Source organism: Megascapheus bottae, chromosome 5 (assembly GCF_031878675.1).
Source record: "Megascapheus bottae isolate mThoBot1 chromosome 5, mThoBot2.hap1, whole genome shotgun sequence".
NCBI classification, from domain to species: domain Eukaryota; kingdom Metazoa; phylum Chordata; class Mammalia; order Rodentia; family Geomyidae; genus Megascapheus; species Megascapheus bottae.
The window spans coordinates 1662877-1684881 of NC_143513.1; the positions used below are offsets into that span (position 1 = coordinate 1662877).

A 22005-nucleotide genomic window follows, 5' to 3' on the forward strand; every position below is an offset into this window, starting at 1 on the left:
AAACAATTATGAACCATATGGAGTAGAGAGAACTCTAAAGAACACAGGAAGGCACATGCAGGAGGACCTCACCCCAGGAAGCTGAGAGTTACAGTCACCTGCCTTCTTGCCTCACCTTGCCCTCTCAAGTCATCAAATGGTTGGGACTGTTCCTGAGGTCAACACACCCTTTAAACCTAGTAGCTTAAATAGTAAATCTGCAAAGTTCTTCCTGTCCTGTGGAGTTCAGGATTTCCCCACCCACCCCAGAGCTTGTCCTGACCTAAGATGGAGTAGGCCCGGCTGAGGTTGTCCTATATTGGACTTGGCCAGGACCTTGCTGGGGCTGGAAAAACAGGTGAGTTCTCATTCCCAAGGTCACTGCTCATGACCTCTGGTTGTCTAGGGAGAAGTCAGCTCCTTAGAATCCCGAGCAGGAATAACTGGGCTGTCAGACTCTTTAAGTCCTAGCCTTGGTATTTCTGCCATATTCAAGAGCTCACAGCCAGGGGGAGCCAAGCGCCTACATATATATGTGTGTGTGTGTGTGTGTGTGTGTGTGTGTGTGTGTGTGTGTGTGTGTGTGTGTGTGTGTGTGTGAGAGAGAGAGAGAGAGAGAGAGAGAGAGAGAGAGAGACAGAGACAGAGAGAGAGAGAGAGAGAGAGAGAGAGAGAGAGAGAGAGAGAGAGAGAGAGAGAGAGAGAGAGAGAGAGAGACCTGGATCTTTAACTCATGGCATGGGTGCTGTCCCTGACTTTTTTTCCCCATGGTGATTATCACATGAACATAGCTCCATTTCAGCTTTTTGTTGATTAATTTGGAGATGAGTCTCATGAACTTTTCTGCCCAGATTGGCTTCAAATCATGATCTTCAGTTCTCAGCCAAGAATCTCAGTAGCTAGGAAGACAGGCATGAGCCACTGGTACCTGGCAAAAAATATTTGAAAAAAAATTTCATGCCTGGCACAGTGACTTATGCCTGTCATCCTAGCTACTCAGGAGGCTAAGCTCTGAGGATCATGGTTCAAAACCAGCTTAGGCACTAAAGTCCATGAGCTGCTTATTTCCAATTAGCCACCAGAAAACCGGAAGTGGTGCTGTTGCTCAAAGGGTAGGGCAGTAGCCTTGAGCTGAAGAGCTCAGGGTCAAAGCCCAGGCCCAGAGTTCAAGTATCATGACTGCGGAAAAAAAAAAATTTTTTTTTTTTTTGGCTTGAATTCTGAGCTTGTATGCTGTCCATGAGCTCAATGCTAGAGTTCTACCACTTAAGCCATAGCACCACTTCTGGTTTTCTGGAGGTTAATTGGAGATAAGGGTCTCATGAACTTTTGTGCCCAGGCTGGCTGGCTTTGAACCGCGAGACCCTCAGCTCTCAGCCTCCTGAGTAGCCAGGATTACAAATGTGAGCCATCTGCACCCAGCTTCAGGTATGTTTATCATTTAGATCCAATTTCCACATATGAGAGAAAACATGTTCCATTTGTCTCTCTAAGCCTGAGTTACTCAATTCCTTCATTTATTTCACTGCAAATGACATTCTTTCTGACAGATGGGTAAAATTTTGATCTGTTTATCTATTTCTATACCACATCTTCTTTTTCTCCTGTTTTTCTTTTTTCTTATTTTGGTGCTAGACTTGAAGTCAGGGCCTGGGCACTTGGGCACTGTCCCTGGGTTTCTTTTGTTTAAAGCTAGTGCTCTGCTACTTGACCTACAGTTCCACTCCTGGCTTTTGTTAAGTTTTTATTGTTTACTGTTTTAAAATTGTTTCTTTAAAACATTTTAAAACTGTTATGATAAAGGTGTTAAACAGAGGGATTACAGTTACATAAGCCAGATAAAGACTACATTTCTTTTCTTTTTTTTGTCAGTCATGGAGTTGAACTCTGGGCCTGGGTACTCTCCCTGAGCTCTTTAGCTCAAGGCTGTCACCCCACCACTTAAGCCATAGCACCACCTCTAGTTATCTGGTGGTTAATTGGAGATAAGAGTCTCATGGACTTTAGAGTCCAGGCTGGCTTTGAACTGCTATCCTCAGATCTCAGCCTCCTGAATAGCTAGGATTACAGGTGTGAGCCACTGCAGTAAGCTAAAGACTACATTTTTTTTTTTGACAATGTAACCCCTTCCCTGGCTCTACTTCTGGATTTTTATTGGAGAAACATCTCACTGATAGTCGTTCCTGAACCTGCTTCTCATGCTGTTGTGTAGAAGACAGGCTGACTGATTGATGAGTCAGTTTATTTATTTATTTTGCCAGTCTTGGAGCTTGAACTCAGGGCCTGAGCCCTGTCCTCGAGCTTTTTCTCAAGGCTAAAACTCTCCCACTTGAACCACAGCACCACTTCTGGCTTTTTTTTTTTCTTCTGGCTTTTTCTATGTATATGGTACCAAGGAATTGAACTCAATTCTTCATGCATGCTATGCAAGCAACTCTACCACTAGGCCAAACCCCTGGCTGAGTCAGCTTATTTTTTTAGTTATTATTATTATTATTATTTTTCTTTATTAACGTTGATTTTTACATCATATTTTAAATGACAAGTTTAACCAACGAGTGTTCAAGAAGAGAATCTCTATTTACAATCACTGGGACTTAGTATTTAGAACTTAATCAAAATTAGGCTAAGGGTTTGTATGTCATAGAAACATATTAATTTTAGAAAATAAAACATTATGTCTATAGAGTCATAGGTTTTTATATCTATATAGTTATGTTTATATTTCCATTATCATGTCCATATTAGTTATTATTTTTAATTTTAGGTAATTATAAATGATGTAACTCACAGAAAATCCTGAAACAAGCTAGGTGCCACTGGATCATACCTGTAACACTACCCTACATAAAAGCTTGAGATATGAGGATTGTGGCTCAAAGCCAGGCCAGGTAGAAAAATGTGAGAGACTCATCTCCAATTAACCAGCAAAAAAGCTGGCTCAAGTGGTAGAGTGCCAGAGGAAGCGGCCCCAAATCTCAGCCTCTTGAGTGGCTAGGATTACAGGTGTGAGGCACCGTGACTGGTTTGGCGTGGGCCTTCAAGGGTGCACACCTGCCCCCACCCGCCCCCTCCTTCTCTCACACACTCACCCAAAGCACACAATCTCAGGCTCACAAGATGACACATCCCTGCCCACTCTCAGCCCCCACATCTGTCTCTGCTCCAGTCCCTCCCTACCAGAGGCCTCACCCCAAACTTGATGCCGGCCTTCTCCTTGCACCCCCAAGTCAAACTTCCCAGTCTATCCTCTGTCCGCCCCTCAGCCTGAGGACCCCGGTCTCTTCCGACCTTCCACCAGTCCTCACCCCACCTCTCAGTCTATTCCCCCAGCCTGACCTGCATCCTTCTCTAATTTCTTTTTTTTGATGTATAATTTTTTATTGTAATTAATAGAAGGGTTACATTATATTCGTCAGATAGAAGGTGGATTACTTAACAATCATTGCTACCCCCTTCTCATGTTTTTGTCCCCATTTCCCACCCCCACCCCCTAATTTCTTTCTGCAGCGGGCACCCCACTCTTTTTTTCTATTTAATTTTTAAATTGTTACAGGGGTTATAGTTTCATAAGCTAGGTAATGAGTACATTTTCTTTTAAAGCAAACTGATTTATTCACTCACATTTTATTTTTCACGAAATAGTCTCAGTACGATAGTCTTTCTATTATTTTTTCTATAGAGGTTCTACTCTCTTTCCTCTTTTAAAATTTAATTTAATTTTTATTGTTGGGGTAATGTATAGAGGGTTTACAGTTACATTCATCAGATAGTAGGTGCATTTCTTCCCACACTTTGATACCCTTTCTCATGTTTTTGTCCTTATTTCCCTTCCCTACCCCTCCCAATCATCTTGTTTCTCCTTTCCTATTTCAAATAAATGTATATACAATATACCAGGTAAGCAAAGGTCAAAAAAAAAAGAGATGAGAAATAACAAGATAAGCTCGTTGATGCCTTATTTACATTGAATTTTTTAAATTTCCATTCTAAAGGATTCTCCCCTGCTTATAAGCATTGGGGCACCATGCTACCTCACCCAACCCCCCTGCCCCTTGTCCGATGGAAGGGCCTGATCACTAACACCTGGCAGGAGCCAGCCCCCCCTGTTAACAATGGGGTGAGAGTTCGCTTGTGTTTTCCCAGATGGAGCAGAAAAGCCTATCTGGGTTTCTGGCCGATATATACATCCCCACACAGCCCAGGGAAATTTTAGAAATTCAATGTAAATAAAGCATCAACGAGCTTATCTTGAGGACAGCCCTGGATGACGAGGATGCCAGGAAAAAGCCCGTCAGATTACCTGGAAGGATTTTAAAACCCTGGTCCTACAGGCCCCAAAAGGACCAAATACTGGGCATTATATTCACACTAGGACCTTGTGTGATCAATAAGCTCCTTCAGGTTCTTAGAGATCAGGTAAAGCTCTTCAGCTAATGGTGGTCCGAGATGTGCTACGAGATGTGTTCTGAGAATCCTATGAGGCTGGTCCCGGCCCTCACCAGGATGTACAGGTGTAGACCAGAGGATAGAAGGGTTTCCTTTGTGGATGTCGGCCGTCTCCCCTACTTAAAATCTCCATGTGGGTCTGCCAACCCTGCAGGTGAATTGCCTGAAGAGCTAGGGTGGTAGTCAGTGACGGGTAAGATCCCCAGAGGGGGACAACCTAAGACAGGCACACCCTCGAGTAAGGCGAGCACCCGCTAATGAAACAAAAAAGGGGGAGATGTGGAGCTCATCACATCAGGGAAATGGAAACCTATGCTGTAGAAAAGGAGGCCTAACTCATGGCCTAGTGCTCACCTCCTGGTCTTGGAACTGCACCTGGCTGAGCTGGCGCCTGCCACTGCCCGTCAGAAGGGGTGGAAATTTCAGGAGCAGGCAATCTACAAGTTCTTGCCACCATGAAATGGCCTCTCAGCAACACCGCTGCCAGCCGCAGCCAGCTGGCCTGAGTTCTGCCTCGACCTTTGCGACCTCACCAGTATGGCCTCGGACACCAACCTATCCAGAAAAACCACCCCGGATATGCTCTGCCTGATATGGATGCCACAGATACTGTCTCCACACTCTCCTCAAAGCTACCTCATGGTCCGTGTCTACCCCGGCATGGGAACCAGAAGAAACAGGAAGTGTGGGGGCCCAGAATAATAAACTTGACTCCCAAGCAGGGGACCGTGATATGATTATGAACAATACAATCATAAGAACTGCAACCCGATTATCTTCCCTCAAAGCATGCTGGGGAGGACACGGGGACTGTGCCTTTAACAGGGTATTATGATTCCTGTTTACCCCAATCCCATCTGAAACCCACCTAGCCCTAGTCCTCTTTGTCCCACCAAGCTCATTTCCACAGCAGCAGGACCCATATTTGCTTTAGCTAAGTTGATTGAGTTTAGCATCCAGGCTTGCCTGGATGCTAATGTCTTTGTGCACCATTTTGGGCCCTATCCTACATTCCGTTATGAGTGTCCATAAATAAAGAAGAAGGGGCAACTGTGGGGACTCCTAGCTAGTGGTGTAGGAGCCCAGGTTGCCACCTGTGCTTCCGTGACTCCATGCCCGAAGGCACGAATGCACAGTCAGTGACACAAGCAGTCCAGAGCCAGAGGGCGCCTGGCCCCTCCGGCCTCGAGCAGGAGCTCCGGGATACTCCCGGCAAGTAGGGAGTGTCTCAGGACACCATTGACTAACAGTCGCATTCGAGAGAGACCCAACAAATGCTGCTGGTATGCTCAATATGTATTTTAGTGAGCACGTTTTCTAAAATAAAGTTCGATTGCCACTGAGAGTCTGGTCTCCAGAGTCTGTGTTCCCGGGATTATTTGTGGGCTCCGTTACCATTTTACTCCCCCCCTAGACATCTGAGAAGGACCTAATATATAGAGGTTCTATTCTATTTCTTTCTTCTTTTAAAATTTAATTTAATTTTTTTGTTGGGGTAATGTATAAAGGGTTTACAGTTACTATTAAATGTATATACAATATACCAGGTAAGCAAAGGTCAAAAAAAGAGAAGAGAAAAAGCATAGTACATTAAGAACAACAATCATACAGATAAAGCTCTTGTTTCCATGTCCTAGAGATCCTTTCATTTAGTCTCATCCTATATGGCCTTATGACCTAGGTTTTGAGCTATTGTAAACCTCTGCTAGGAGAGTCCTAGGTGTGTACTAATTATGACAAATGAGGGACACCATGGAGCCTATGTTCCTTTGGGTCTGGCTTACTTCATGTAATATGATTTTTTCCAAGTCTTTCTATTTCTTTAGGGGATGTCATTTCCTGGTGCCATGTCATTCTTTCTGACAGCCGCATAGAATTCCATTGTGTACAAATACCACAACTTGTTGATCCACTCATCAACTGAGGGACATCTGGGTTGGTTCCATATCTTTGCTATGGTGAATAGTGCTGCAATGAACATTGTTGTGCTAGTGGATTTAGTCTGTCCTTGTTTCTGGGTGGTTGGGTAAATGCCAAGTAGTGGAATTGCTGGGTCATAGGGGAGCTCGTGTTTAGTCTTTTGAGGCACTGCCATACTGCTTTCCATGGTGGTTGAACGAGTTTGCACTCCCACCAACAGTGCGGTGGAGCCCATTTCTTTTTGGACAATGTCCTCTCTTTCTCTCCCTCTCCTTCTTTTCCCCGCCGTGCCCACCCACAGTTGTATAGTTCATTTTCCAAATGTGTCCAGTGAGTACCACTGCTGCATTTCCCGCTCACGCCTGTCTCCAGGATTGCAGTCCACGGAGGGATGGTGGCTGCAGGCGGGTTCCAGGATTCGTCATCTCCAGATCCGAGGAGATCGACGTGCCGGGGGCGGGACCCGACGACGCCCCGCCCACCGCGACGCCCCGCCCAGGCCCCGCCCCACTCCCGCTGGGGCTCCTCTGCGGCGGTGCGGGTGCCACCAGCTCTGCACAGCCAAGCTGGCCATGGAGACGCGAGCGCGGCCGCCGCATCTGCTGCCGCTGCTGCTGCTGCTCTGCGGTAAGGGGGCGTCGGGCACCGGGGCGTCCCCACCCCTCGGGGCCTCGGGACCCATCAGGTCCCTACCTCCCCTCGCTGGGCTCCGCTGTGCCGGGCTCCGCCGCGCCGGGCTCCGCCGCGCCGTGGCCGGGGGCTGCGCGCGGGCTCCCCTGACCCGGCCGGCCGGGCGGTGCAGAGGGGGGCGAATTCCTGGGCGCAACGGGGAGGGAGGTGCAGCGTCTCCTGCACGACTACGACGTCCGGGGGCTGAGGTCCCGGCTCTTTCCGTGGGGAGAGGTCTCCAGAGAGGCAGAGCCCCACCATCTGGGCCTTGAGTCCGTGCAAATGGCACCGAGGGCGGGTGGCTGCCTTGAGACTCAGTGGAACGGATCTTCCTGAGCCCTCCTCTCAGTAATCCCCTAACAGTGAGAAAGCAGCATTCAGAATGAAGCGCTGCTCACAAAATGGACAGTGGATTCAATGAAAAGCATGATTAAAAAAAAAATCTTAGCTAAAACAGAGCTAGGCGCTGGTGGCTCACACCACCACCTGTAATCCTAGCTACAAGGATCACTGTTCCAAGCTAGTTCCAACAGTCTGTGAACCAACAACAACCCCAAAGTGAAGCTGTCGCTCAAGAGGTAGAGCACTAGCTTTGAGCAAAAAAGCTATGAGACAGTGCCTAGGTCCTGTGTTCAAACCCTGGCACACTCAGTACAGAAACATCTCAACTAAGAGGATTATCTGAGACCAAGTGAGAGGTGCTTGCAGAGGGGTCCGAGTGCATGGGTGTGCTTGTACTCCTGTGTGGCTGTCAGGGCTCTGGGGAGGAGTGCTTGCCCAGAGCTGGAAGCTTCGCAGGCAAATCCTGTGCTGGGTCCAGAATCAGAGACTCAGAGTCTACACTCCAGGGATGCGAACTTCTGGGATCCTTTAGGGTGTTTCATTTCTCCTCCTGGCTGGAAGATGAATTGGGCTTGTTTGCATGATTAGGGACCATTCAATAAAGGAAATGAGAAAACCATGAACTAGCTTCCTTGGTGACTTCCATTCTTGAAGAGGTCTCAATGTGCAGAGTGATGTTAGAGGCTCAGCCTTTGGGTGGATCTTCCTCCCTCCCTCTTTTCCTCCTTTCTCTTTCTTTCTTTCTTTCTTTCTTTCTTTCTTTCTTTCCTTTCTTTCTTTCTTTCTTTCTTTCTTTCTTTCTTTCTTTCTTTCTTTCTTTCTTTCTTTCTTTCTTTCTTTCTCTCGGCTCTGTCCCTTAGCTTTTTAGCTCAAACCTACCATTTGAGCACTCTTTCTGGCTTTTGGTTGGTTAATTGAAGATAGGAGTCTTTCAGATTTATCTTTCTGATCTGGCTTTGAACCAGGATCCCTAAGTCTCCTGGGCCTTAGGTCTCTAGGCCTCCAGAGTAACCAGGATTACAGGTGTGAGCTGTCAGGGCCTGGCTCAGTGAATTTTTGTGCTGATGAGCTAGGTTGCATGGTGGCAAATCAGTATAATGACTTGGGATTTCTGCAAGTCCCCAAAACAAGGCCTCTGTGATGGAAATTTTGGTCTTTTGAGTGGAAGGAAAGTTCTGAGTTCATTTCAAAGGAAGCTGAGGCCCTCTGACAGCCTTCATCAGGGAACTGAGAAAAACCACAGGCAGAAGCTGCACAAAGATTCTCATCAACATCCCTGAGTTCTCCTGGTTCTCTGTGGGGCCTCCTCCTTGTCCAGGTTTGGTGTTCCTCACTGCTCCTACCCCCTCTCAGCCCCAGCCAGGCTTCCCAGTGAGGGAGGGGATACATTTAGCTTTATACAGACTAGTGTTAGTCTGGCCATAGCAAGAATCAGAGACAAGGAAAATCTGTTTTTGGCTACATGCAGTTTATCAGAGGGGGGGGCAGGACAGTCTGAGCCCAGTCAACCTTCTGGAAGGAAGGAGCAGGGCTTCCCAGCTCCTAGGGATGACCAGCTATGCAGGGTAAAGCTCCCCTGTCCTCAGCTGCCCTTAAGCTGTGTCTGGAAGTTTCACAGAGTGGCATGGCTGCCATAGGGAGCAGAGTCGGCAAGGTACTAGCTTCGAGCGTAAAGAGTCTCAGGGACAACACCCAGGCCCTGAGTTCAAGCCCCAGGACTGGAAGTTTGTAAATATGAAAGGTGCTATCTTACAGGAGTTCTTTGAGAATTCTAAAGCATTATTCAGAAAGCATTTGGCTCTGCTCAGAGCCTTGACGAAGGAGGGAGTCTAATGGTGCCCACTGGACAGTAAGCTGCTGCGTTTCCTGACGTGTGCTTGGACGTGTGGGGGAGAATCATTCATCATAAACTTAGGATCATAAGTCACTTATTGGCTCTTAACCTCAGTTTCCTCAACTACCCCACTGATGCAGTTATAGCAGTCTGCAGAGGGCTGCTGTGAATGCCCATTAGATTAGATTTGGTTCATCCTCTTAAGGGAAATAAGCCAAATTCACACAAAGCTCACATGTTTTCTCTCATGTGTAAATGTTATAAAGATATATATATATATGTATGCATATATGCGGGATCATATGTGTGTGAGTATAAATGCAACCTGACTAAAGCATGGTGTCTGCATGTGTGAGATGCTATGATGAAACTCTCTTTGGATAATTAACAGGTACTTTAACAGAAAAGAGTAGTCAGAAGATAGGAGCTGGTGACTCACATCTGTCATCCTAGCTACTCAGGAGGCTGAAATCTGTCCATCCTGGTTCAAAGCCAGCCCAGGCAGAAAAGTCTGTGAGACTCATTTCCCATTAACCAGCAAAAAAGTCAGAAAAGATGGTGTGGCTCAAGTGGTAGAACACAAATATTGAGTGAAAAAGCCAAGTGAGAGGGCAGGGCCCTGAGCTCAAGCCCCAGTACCAGGACACACACACACACACACACACACACACACACACACACACACACACATTAGGAAGTTGAAATATGGTAATTGTCTGGGCTGTGGGCATCAGTGGAAAGGGAAAGACAAAAGGGGAGAGGGAAGGAGGGCAAATAGAGACATAATATGTGTGAAATGGCTCAAAGAAACCCATTAAGACTGGTTTGGGAAGATCAAGGAAGTTGAGAATGGAAGAGGGATGGTTATGTGCAGAAGCATTGTGTCCATATATGGATTTGTTAAAATGAAATTCCCTGAAGCAACTAATTGATGTCAATTAAAAAAAATCAGTGTTACCTTGTGTAAGACATAAAGCTGTGGTGTTAACGGCTTCATACTGCCAGGGGACTGGCTGATACCCGTGCCTCATGACTCCATTATAGCAACTAAACACTGAGATACCCTAGCTTGTGTCTGTGCTCTGTGTGTGAATAGGGTGCCACAATTTTTATCATGAGTGGCACTAATAAATTACCTGTTGTCTTGTGATTCTGCGGAGGCAAGGGGACCCAAAGTCAGACTCCCAAATTTTCCTAGGCAGGAGATGGTTTTTCAATCACAGGCCATAGATGTTAGCAATGGAGGTCATCTGACTTTCTTTCTTTTTTCTTTTTCTTTTTGCCAGTCCTAGAGATTGAATTCAGGGCCTGAGCACTGTCCTTGGGCTTTCTCAAGACTAGTGCTCTACCACTTTTGAGTCACAGCACCACTTCTGTTTTTTTTCTATGTACATGGCACCAGGGAATTGAACTTGGGTCTTGGTACATGCTAGGCAAGCACTCTACCACTAGGCCAAACTCTCTCCCCCCATTTTTTTTTTTAATTTTGCTGGTCCTGGGTCTTGAACTCAGGGCCTGGCTATTATCACTAAAACTCTTTTTTTTTTTTTTGGCCGGTCCTGGGACATGAACGCTGGGCCTGGGCACTGCCCCTGAGCTCTTCAGCTCAAGGTTACAGTCCTACCCCTGGAGCCACACTGACACTTCCAGTTTTCAAGTGGTTAATTGGGCTTTAGTGCCCGGCTGGCTTTGAACTGTGATCCTCAGATCTCAGCCTCCTGAATAGCTAGGATTGCAGGCTTGAGCTACTGTGCCTGGCTCTATCACTGAAACTTTTTGTGCTCAAGGCTAGTGCTCTACCACTTGAGCCATAGCACCATTTTTGAGTAATTTATGGAAGATAAGAGTCTCACAGACTTTCCTGCCTGAGCTGGCTTCAAACTGAGATCCTCAGATCTCAGCCTCCTGAGTAGCTAGGATTATAGGCATGAGCCACTGGTGCCTGGCTTGACCTACCTTTTCTTTTACAGATAAGGAAATTGAGGTGTGTGTGTGTGTGTGTGTGTGTGTGTGTGTGTGTGTGTGTGTGTGTGTGTGGTGGGGGAATTGCTGAGACCACAGGGGCTGGGGGAGAACTGTCCAGAAACCACATCCCCCTGAGACCATAGTCTTTGTTGTGTGGTCTGGTTATTATTCCCCAGAGGAGGAACGAGGACACTGGATTTCATTCCCAAATAGCTGGTCATAAAGGTCTTTTTCTGAGAAATTCATTTGTTTGACTACCATTTCCCAGCAGCTGGAAGTCTTGAGACCAAAGATGTATGGGCCAGCATGTTTCTTGGCTCTCTGATTGAACTAACCAAAATGTGTTTCTGTTTCAGTTCCTGACTGTTCTATTAATGTAACCAGGCCTTGATTGGCAGTGACACACTTTTTGTGGTATTCCAGGCATCCGTGTCTTTAACCCATTGCTATTACACTGGGTGGGTTGTGAGATTTGCTGAGAGTCTCTTAAGTTTTTTGTGCACTGAAAATGCTCCCAGCATTTTCAGACCCAACTTCCTGTGGCGGAACACTTGGAGTTTCACAAGTACCTGTTTAGTGCATCTGAGGATCACAGTTCGAAGCCAGCCTGGGCAGATATGCCCGTGAGACTCTTATCTCCAATTAATCAGCAAGAAGTTGGAAGTAGAGGTATGGTTCAAGTAGTAGAGCACCAGCATTTTTGTGAAAAAGCCAAGAGAGAACTCATGGGCCAGAGTTCAAATCCTAGTCCCCATATACACATACAAGAGTGCCCAGAGATTTGGGAGCAGGCACAGATTCTGGGCTACACAGAGCTTTTGGGTTATGTAGAGGTTCTGGGACAGGTGCGGAGATTTCGGGGTGTCTGGAATGTCTGGGAGTATAGAGATATTAGGGTTTGAAGAGGTACTCGGGTACAGAGATTCGGGACAGAGCTGTGAGGCAGCATGTGTTCTTAGGTTGCTAGGTGCAATTGCCTGAGGTTTGTGGGGCCCTTGAGGAGGGGCTGGGTAATGCATGTTCTGTCTAGCGTTTCTTAGCTTAGGTTATAGGGAAGTCAGTGCTGTTTGTGATCAGCTTTCCTGGGGGTAAGAGGTGACCAAGGGCTCAGAGGCAGTGATAGTTACCTGAGGGTGAGTGTTGTTGTTGTTGTTGTTGATTGTGGGGCTAGAACTCAGGGTCTGGGCGCTGTCCCTGAGCTCTTCAGCTCAAGGCTACTGCCCTACCCCTTTAGCCACAGCACCACTTCCGGTTTTCCAGTGGTTAACTAGAGATTAGAGTCTCACAGACTTTAGTGTCCTGGCTGGCTTTGAGCTGAGATCCTCAGATCTCAGTCTCCTGAGTAGCTAGGATTACAGGCGTGAGCCACTGTGCCTGGCTTTGTCAGGGCCAATTGTGCACCTGAAAGTTGGACCACACTTGGAATGGGCACGGAGGGAAACTGGCCAGTGCTGAGGAAGGGATGAAGGGTGACAGAAACAAACATGTGGGCTTTCTAGTCCCATGTCCAGTGAAGACATGGAGGCTGAGAGACCCGAGCAAGTGCACAAAGGCCAATTTCTGGAGTCCAGGTAACTGTATGGGACTGCCCAGCTGCTTCCATCCTTTCTACCCTTATCCTTAGTAAGGGTTCTTGGGCCTACAGGCATGGGGTAGCTTGGAGTTTGTTGGAGGTTTTTGTCTTGGGGCCAGTTCAGGCAGGCGTGCTGGAGCTGAGCCTGTACTCCATGTGTTTTCTGAGTGCTGGACCTGTGGGTCTGAGTGGAGTCTGTTACCCATCTCTTGTTCTCAGCCTGGGTTATATACTAGAGTCACTTGGAGAGGTTTTTTTTTTTTTACTGAAGGCCACCCATTCTCATTTGGCTTTTTTTTTTTTTCTCAAGGCTGGCATTCTATTGCTTGAGCCATATCTCTGCTTCCAGCATTTTGTTGGTGTTACCTGTCTCTGGTGGGAGCAGAGGAAGGTAGCGCAGCTCTCTGTAAATGGTAAAGGCCACTAAAAAGTGGTAAGAGGCCATGCCACGTGGCTCTTCATTGCCTGGACCCAGGAATCCTTGCAGGACTAACTGCAGATGACAGCAACACATCCTGAGAGCACAATTTTGCTCTTGGAGCTGCACATGTGGGGGGAGTGAGTCTGCTTGGCCTCTCCCTGAACCAGGCCTTCAGGGTTCATGCCCAGGAGGGCTGTAGGATGAGCACTCTGTTTTCTAGAACACAATTAACCCAACATCTCAACTCTTGCTGTTGCCTCAGGACCCTGTTTGTGAACCCAGGGCTCCCAGGGACTTTTCTGGATGAGGATCTGGAGAGCCCATGGTGACTGGGGGTGGGGGGAGTGGATGTGGTCTGGTGGTGATACCATTTTTTTCTGCTGAGTTTGTGCTGAGTTCATATTATAACCTTCTGACTCCACAGCTGGTAGTGATTTCTAGTGTCTCAGTTTTACTGCCAGCTGTTGCCACTTTCTTTAAATACGTGGACAACAGTGGTTGCACAGGGTGAATTGGAAGAATTTTATTCAGGAGAAAAGTTTCTAAGCCAAAGTTCATGGTTGCTCTGCCCCATGTAGCTGAGTTTAGGAGTTTTTATACTCCGGGCTGCATTCTGATTGGTTATTCCCTAAGCAAATGAGGCATAGTACAACTAGCCAATTAGAGAAGACCTGTGGCATCATAGCTTTGGAGGTGGTTTACTCCTTATGGTAATGAGATGTTTTGGAAGGTGACTTCTGAGTGGTTGAGTCATAGACAATCTGGTGTTAAACTACTTGTAATTCCCAATCACATCCACAGAAGAGCGTCTAGCCCCAGGAACATGGGGAGGAAACTAGAATTTTAGGATATGGAACTAGGAAAAAGTGAAGGCAGATGTTCTGTTTTCTTCTGGGACTTCTTTTGGAAAATTTTTTGTATTATTTGAAGTCTGATCTCTACTGGGCCAGGCCTCTCCAGGGAACCCCAATCTACTGAAGTGTGTGTGTGTGTGTGTGTGTGTGTGTGTGTGTGTATGCTTATGTGTATATGTAAGTGTGCCAGTACTGGTGCTTGAACTCAGGGCCTGCTTTTATACTTAAAGCTAGCATTCTAAAGCCGGGTGTGGTGGCTCACTCCTGTAATCCTGGCTACTCAGGAGGCTGAGATCTGAGGATCTCGGTTCAAAGCCACCCTGGCTTTTTTTTTTTTTTTTTTTGCCAGTCCTGGGCTTGAGCACTGTCCTTGGCCTTTCTCAAGGCTAGCACTCTACCACTTGAGCCTCAGCACCACTTCTGGCTTTTTTTGCTATGTATGTGGTACTGAGGAATCGAACCCGGGTCTTTGTGCATGCTAGGCAAGCACTCTACCACTAGGCCAAACTCCCGGCCCCACACTTCTGGCTTTTTTGGGTAATTAATTGGACTTTGCTGCCCAGGCTTGCTTTCTTGCCTGGTGCTGATGGCTTGTGCCTATAATCCTAGCTACTCAAGAGGATCTGAGGATCACGGTTCAGACAGGAAAGTCCGGGAGACTCTTATCTCCAATTACCCACCAGAAAAACCAGAAGAGGTGCTGCAACTGAAAGTGGTAGAGCTAGCTTTGAGCAAGAGTTCAGAGACCGTGCCCAGGCACTGAGTTCAAGCCCCATGACTGATAAAAAAGAAGAAAAAAAAAAAGCCACTGACACCTAGCATTAAGCTTTTAAACTTTTAAACTAAGACTACCAATTTGAAGGGGGTAGGACAGGGTCCTGTACTAAAATATAATCAGTTCTGAGCTCCTCATTTTCTTATTCAGGTGATTTATTGTATCCCTGACACTGAGCAGGTACTAAATAGATCACTTGAATCTAGGCACTATATTCTGCAAATGGCAGCGCCCTGGCATGTGTGCCACTGCCTCCCCTTCACATGGGGGAAAGCAGTGAGCAGTTAATATGTGCACCAAATACTTCACAAAGATCTGCCCTCTGATACAGTGGGTACAGGAAGTACTGAGAGCGCTGTGCTTACCAAAGTCCCCGAAGCACATCTGGGGTGAGCCAGTTGAATTCCTTCTCATGGTGGTCTCTCTCCAGGCGGGTGTGCCCGGGTGTGTGGCTGCAATGAGACCCGAATGCTGGAGAGGTTGCCCATGTGTGGGAAGGCCTTTGCTGACATGATGCACAAGGTGGACGTCTGGAAGTGGTGCAACCTGTCAGAGTTCATCGTGTGAGTGTCCTTCTGGGCCCTGTGACCTGATCTTAGAGATGCCACACTGCAGATAGCCTATCCTAGACATGTTTTTGGCTCACGACCCTGCCCACACCCACCTGCAGCCCACCTATAGTTCCACCTGTCTGTCCATACCCAGCTCCATGAATCCGTCCAAGGGTTTCTGGCTCAGCAACACTGAGACTTGAGGACAGTTATGGGTAGTGGCTCTGGCTACTGGAAGGCTTGGGAGGCTCAAGGGGTCAAGGTTACAGTATGTGCTTCTGGTCCTACATGGATTTTAAAGTGTTAGATGATTCTGAGATCAACAGGTCAGGCAAGGATTGGTAGGGGAAGCACAGGGCAAGCAGGTAGGGGAAGAGAGGGTTTGCCCATGCACACGGCTGTTGAGCTGGTCCCTAAGCCTGAGTACATCGAGGGCTGCATCAGAGATGAGGCACATGACGGACAGCTTTCCGGGATTCCTTTGCTCTCCCTGACTGGTAGGGCACAGGTATGTGCCCTGTGTTTCAGCATCATGCAGGTTGACCTGGGATGCATTAAGAGCCTTTCTGAGTGTCTGATCCTGCCCAGGAACAGTTGACACAGGAAAGCTTTGGATTATCCCCTCACATTTCCTGTCCTTAATCCTACGTAGGGGATCCCAGATTGAGATGATGTTTTGTGCAGGATGCTTCTTAGAGGAAGAATGGCCTTCCTGTTGATGAGCCGGGACTTCCTGTGGGATTTAGCACAGGAAGCAGGCTGTGGGTCCCTGCCTGCCCCCACAAGGAAGGAGATCCTTCTAGTGTCTTTCCTGCATCCGTACCACAGGCTTGGGAAAGGCCAGCTCTGTGTGAGCTGCGGAGCCATGTCAGGTGTCACCTGCTTTCCTGTAGATCATCTTAGAGGGGTGGCTTTGGACCTCAGACTCACAGACCATGGCAGCACTGTCTTCAGAAGCTGCTCCACGAGTCCTGGCCTGTTAGCTAGAGGAAGATTGTCATACACATCAGGTTGTCCTGGTAGCTGTAGCCATTGACCGGCTTCGAGAACCATCCATTGCCTACAAGGCCCATCACAGGTGGGATGTTGAGAGCACTTCCCATATTTGATCACACAGAGTCCCCCATGTATCCCACCAGATGGGACAGAGAAAGACAGCTTCTCAGAGGGAGACGAGGCAGTGAGCGGGGGAGGAGGTGCACTGGGCTGGCCCATGAACACAGATCAAGGCATAAAGGGCCTCTCGAGCCATCCTGAATCTGGAGGATGAGTTCCTAGCAGGTTCCTATTGCTGTTACTTGGCATGACTTCCAGACAAGATCTGGGCAATACTGCTGGGGTTGGTGACTGAGCCGAGACCTGGGTCCCGGGGATCAGATTGAAGCCATAGATGTAGGCTGGGAACTCAGACAAGTGGTCACACACAGGTACAGATTTCTCACGTGGCAGGAAGTATAGACGTGACATCCAACACTGTGTTTCTGGGTAGGTGGCTGAATGGGACTGGGCGTAGATGAACTCTTTGACTCCAGATCTGCCTGGGATGGGAGAAGGTGTGAGGGCACCTGGGAAAGAGTCATAGTCTCACTTCTGCCTCTGCAGGTACTACGAGAGCTTCACCAATTGCACTGAAGTGGAGACCAACATCGTGGGTTGCTACTGGCCCAACCCACTGGCCCAGGGCTTCATTACTGGCATCCATCGGCAGTTCTTTGCCAATTGCACCGTGGACAGGCCCCACTGGGAGGACCCCCCGGACGAGGTGCTTATCCCACTCATAGCAGTGCCCGTCCTGCTGACCGTGGCTATGGCTGGCCTGGTGGTGTGGCGCAGCAAACGCACTGACCAGCTGCTGTAAGGACCTGTCTGGTGGAAGGCCAAACCTGGCAGGCTGAAAGAATGTTTCCTGGGGCTATGAGAACTGGTAGATGTTGCCACCATCAGGCCTGCTTTTGGCACATTCCATCTGGTCCTGGCATACTCTCCCTGCCCAGGTTTTTGTGACCCCTGCCCCCTGGCTTGGACTCATTGTACAAACCCAAGCTTTTTGTTCTTCCTTTGGGCCAGTGGGAGAAATGAAGAAAGCGCCTACTACTGAGCCCATCACGCCCCTAAAGCTGGGCCTCTTATTGTCTAGCTATTTCTTTGTCCAGCCCAGGCTTTGACCTATCTCCAGCTCCAATCCAATTCTATCTCCTGCCCCATGCTGGCCCTCCCCACACATAGGTGGAGAAGGCAAGTGAGGTGGGATGTGTAGTGCAACCCTAAGCCTTTTTGGTGGGGAGACCAGACATCCATTATGGGAAAAGTTGGGGGGGGTCACAGGAGTCACATGTGACTTGTCTGTCTGCTTTGTCAGGATTCTGAAACTCCTAGGGCTGGAGGGTATGTGTGGAGGCAGGCCAGCCGTGCCCAGGGACAGGCTGTGCAGGGGACATGTGGTCCTGCTCCCTCAGGGAGCCCCCTGGGGACCAGGCATCTGTTGATAAGTGATTTGCCTGTGATAGTCTTTCCTCCCTCTGAGTAAAGATTCTCCCTGCATTCTGATATTTGCTCCATTTCCAGATATCCCCATAGTGAGTTGCAGGCTCGTAGGACTACTGAGTCTTATTTACCCATTTGACAGACTGAGAGCCTCTGTTGCCCCCCTAACCCAAGATGTCAGGGCCCAGGAGTTCAGAGCCGCAGCACAGGGGACTGCAGTCACACAGGAGAGAGGCTTGCTGTCCACCAGGCGCTTTGCTTTCCTATTTTCTCTCCAGCCTGCTCTGGGCTTGCCAGGGCCCTGGCTGTGGGGATTTGGAGCAGATGTTGGTCCTGAGCATCTGAACAGCAGATCATGGTGCTTCATGTCCAGGCTGTGAGGACCTGCAAGGATGCTGACTCCAGCATTCTGTGGGTTGAGGTTGGAAGACCCCTAAGCTCTTACACCTTGGAAGCTTTTAGCCAGCCATGGCCAGGCAGGAGGTGGGCATCCCAGGATTGAAGGTTTGGGTGGCCAGCTGAGCCTGTGCCCTGGGGTAGTATGGGGGCAGAATCCAAGGCTACCCCCTCCTTCTCAAAGGAGGCCAGGATTTGGGAGATCATGATCTGAACATGAACCAGCCGGGTCCCTCCTGGCATCTCCTGCCACTGGAGCCTTAGCTGGTCACCTCTGAGATGGATAGTATTTGCAGGCTCATACGGTCCTGTGGCGGGATTTGAGAGGTCAGACACCTTCCGGGTCAGATTGGTTTATACAGAGCCAAACACCGGAGCTGGCTGCCTGTCCTGAGATTGTGTGTGTGTGTGTGTGTGCGCACACATGTGTACCCATGTGCACGTGTGCGCATGCGCACATGTATACACACGTGCACGCAGCTGGTGTGGGCACGGCCCACACCATTGCAGCATCCCTGGACAGGTGGGGTGGTGGGCAGTCACCTTCTGGGTTCCACAGAGGGCTCCTGACAACATCCTAGGGGAGGGTGAGCTTGGATGTACTTTCTCTAAATTCCCAGGCACTGCCTTTTGATCAGCCTGCTTCTTCTCCACTGCCAGCAGCAAAATTGCCTCAGAAAGAAGCCAGAGTCACCATCCAAGCTCAGAGAGACATCCTGTGGGAGTCTGCTGAGAAGGGGCAGGATATTGGGATGGAGGACAGCATACAAAAATCATACTTAGGCAGACAAGCCGGAGGGACATGGCACCCTGGGATAGGCCCGGGGCTGCTGCCTTATTGGGACAAAGCATGGCTGGCCGCGTGGGGGCTGGACACGGGGCCATTCTAGTCTTGTCATTTTTCTCCCCCTGGCTTTGCAGTCTGGGAATTTTTCTTGTCTAAAAACCTCTTACATTTTGTTGTGGTGGTCATGTGTTTTCTATTACTTCACATAGGCAGTATATTCTGCTGCCTTGAGAGCTATGGAGAATGCATGAGGTCCAGATCCCCAACCCTTTGCTCGTCAGGGAGCCAGATACGCTGGCCCCAAGTGCAGCATGCAACGCACAGTGAAGAGGGGGAGGGGGATTTTTGCCTGAGGACTTTCAGGAAGCTTCAATGAGGAAAGTCTGGAGGGAAATTTTGAAGTGGAGTCTCCAAGGGTGAATAGGAGTTGTCCAGTGCAGAGGAGCACAGTGAGCTAAAGCCCAGAGGTAACGTGCAAGGTGTGGTGTGTGGGGAGCTTGGGCAGTGTGGATGGAAGTGTGGCAGGGAGGGATTTGAGGAGGGAGCAGGGTGGCTTGTGGATGAGATCTCCGTAAATGCACATTATACAGGTCACCAACGGCAGGTCTTTTCTGTGGGCTGGTGGTGCCTGGTGCTTTTGATTGGATTTTTTTTTTTTGTTTGGACCAAGGCTTGTGCTCTACCACTTGAGCCATGTGTCTGCTTCTGGCTTTTTGCTGGTTAATTGTCGATAACAGTTACTTGGCCTTGTATGCCCTGGCTGGCTTCAAATCTGGATTCTCAGATCTCAGCCTCCCAAGGAGCATGGATGACAGGTGTGAGCCACTGGTACCCACCCAGAGAAGTCTGTTCTTCCAGCCCCCAGTTGGATTCCAGAAGCTCTGTGCTAACACTGTGCACGCTCTGGGAGGTGCTGGTGGCTTCTGGAGCCATTATGGGGCACAGCAGGCCAAGTGGCTATGTAGTGGCTGGAAATGTGACCTCAGACTTGTACCTGAAGCGTTAGCTTTGTGAAATGAGGAGGAAATCACCAGCTCCTGTTCGCCTCTTTCTGAAGTCCCAGTGGCTCTGACCAGGCTTTGAACCCACACTAAGGCCGAGCTGGAGCCATGGTCTCTGATGCTCTCCTAGGTGTCACTGAAGTCCTTGCTCGGGATGGGAAGTACTGATGGATAAAATAAATTTTAACTTTGCAACAGATGGAATTTCTTTGCCATTTGGCCAAAAACCGGCTTCTGGTATACGGGGAAATGAAATTGTAGACCTATAAAACAATGGAAGGACCTATTTCTCCAATAGATGTAAAAAACACTGTGGACTGACCTGTTGTAACTTGTGCAAATCATAAAACTAAATAAATAAGTGAATGTGTTAAACCGATGAAAGTCTCTGGAAATTATCCTTAGGCCACACAATAAATGAAATATTTATGAAAGCAAATAGAATAAATCTGCATAAGCACTTGGTCCCGGAAATCAAGGGCTCCACTCCCCATCTCCTAATGGCGTGCCTGTCATGAATGGATAAGCTGTCTCCTTTGGAGGGCGGGGGTTCCAGTGCTGCTAAACCTCTACCTTAGGTCTGTGTTGCACTGACCAATGTCCCCGCGGAATTGAGGTGTCAAGAGGGAGATGCTTGACCATGACCACAGGGGATGAGCTGTGGCCCCACTGAGGCCCAAAGAAAGTTCCAGAAAGAATGAGAGCTGAGGCATAGGAGACATGAGCTGGGCAGCTGGGGGAGGGGGTGGCAGGGCCTGCTTGGAGGGTGCAGAAGAGTAGGGTGAAGGCTGCTCAGGACACTTAACAGAAATCAGTGGGTAATCCTGGAAACATGGGGCCCAGGGTACAGATGGCATGAAGGGGCCATGTGGGCAGAGGCAGAAGGAAGCCCAGCTCTGTCTCAACCACAGGCAGCAGGGCAAGGGGACAGGGATGAGGACATTCTCTAGAGCGGGTTCCCCTGGGTCCTGCAGGAATCACTGATAAGGAAAGAGTTAGCTGGCTGGGGAGAGAGGACCCCTTCCTAGCAGACCCCAAAGCCTGTGGTTACCCACCTCTGCCACACGGGCAGTTCTGGTTTCCTCTGCGACGTTCAGCGTCACAGAGGTAGTGCCTCCCGTGATGCCAATCTCTTTCCTGGCTAGAGACCTTTTCACTCTGAGCATGGTAGACATTGTCTGGTGCCTTGGCTGCTAGCGCTGAGACTCCACAGGAGCTGCTATCCCTGAGAGTGGAAAAGACCTGGCACTGGACACAAATGTAGAGTGAGGGGGGCCGGGAGTGTGGCCTAGTGGTAGAGTGCTTGCCTAGCATGCACGAAGACCCAGGTTCCATTCCTCAGTCCCACATACCTAGAAAAAAATGCCACAAGTGGTGCTGTGGCTCAAGTGGTAGAGCTCTAGCCTTGAGAAAGCCCAAGATAGTGCCCAGGCCCTGAGAATTGGCAAATAAATAAATAAAAAAACAGTAAGGTAAGGGCTGCTTTGAGATGAGTGCACTTCAATATACGCAGGAACATTGGAGGGGTGCCTCCTCAGTGGTGGTGGCCAAGGAAGCAAGGTTGAAGCGTGTCAATGGTTCAACACACCTTCTTGTTCTTTTATTTGAAAATACAATTCAGGTTAAAATTGGCTTCAGTCATTGAAATGTAGCTGAAAGAATTCAGTGAGCTGGCACGGGGAGGAGAGGCTCTTGGGAAAAGCCTTCTGGAGGGTTCCAGTGTTAAACAAGGACCAGCTGGGTAATATGACGCCATGCTGAGCGCCCACTGGAACCCCCTGAAGGTGCCTGCTTTAAGGGGGCCAAGCCTGGGCTTTGCTTTAGCATCTGATTGAACAGTAACTCTTATGGACTTAAATGACCCTGGGTACTGCTTTTCTTGCTATTCTTTCTCAGAGGACACCCTTATTTTGCCTGGATTTTGAGCTCTTCTGCTCAAGGCTAGTGCTTTCCCATTCTGAGCCACAGCACCACTTCCGGTTTTCTCATCACAGACTTTCTGGCC

General features: G+C 48.6%; 1 protein-coding gene across 1 annotated transcript; it reads left to right on the forward strand.

The window, feature by feature from the left end:
* The first annotated feature begins 6894 nt into the window (after positions 1-6894).
* Ramp3 (receptor activity modifying protein 3) lies at positions 6895-18623 on the forward strand. The gene is made up of 3 exons (XM_090332268.1): positions 6895-6975; positions 15212-15344; positions 16935-18623. The coding sequence occupies exons 1-3, from the start codon at positions 6921-6923 to the stop codon at positions 17188-17190; spliced, it is 444 nt and encodes a 147-aa protein (XP_090188394.1). The 5' UTR covers positions 6895-6920; the 3' UTR covers positions 17191-18623.
* The last annotated feature ends 3382 nt before the right edge of the window (positions 18624-22005 follow it).

Bases quoted from the DNA above. Each gene is read 5' to 3' on its own strand.
- Ramp3 (XM_090332268.1), top strand. From the start codon at position 6,921: ATGGAGACGCGAGCGCGGCCGCCGCATCTGCTGCCGCTGCTGCTGCTG. The intron at 6,976-15,211 runs GTAAGGGGGCGT...GTCTCTCTCCAG, and splicing joins GCTGCTGCTGCTGCTCTGCG to GCGGGTGTGCCCGGGTGTGT. The intron at 15,345-16,934 runs GTGAGTGTCCTT...CTGCCTCTGCAG, and splicing joins AACCTGTCAGAGTTCATCGT to GTACTACGAGAGCTTCACCA.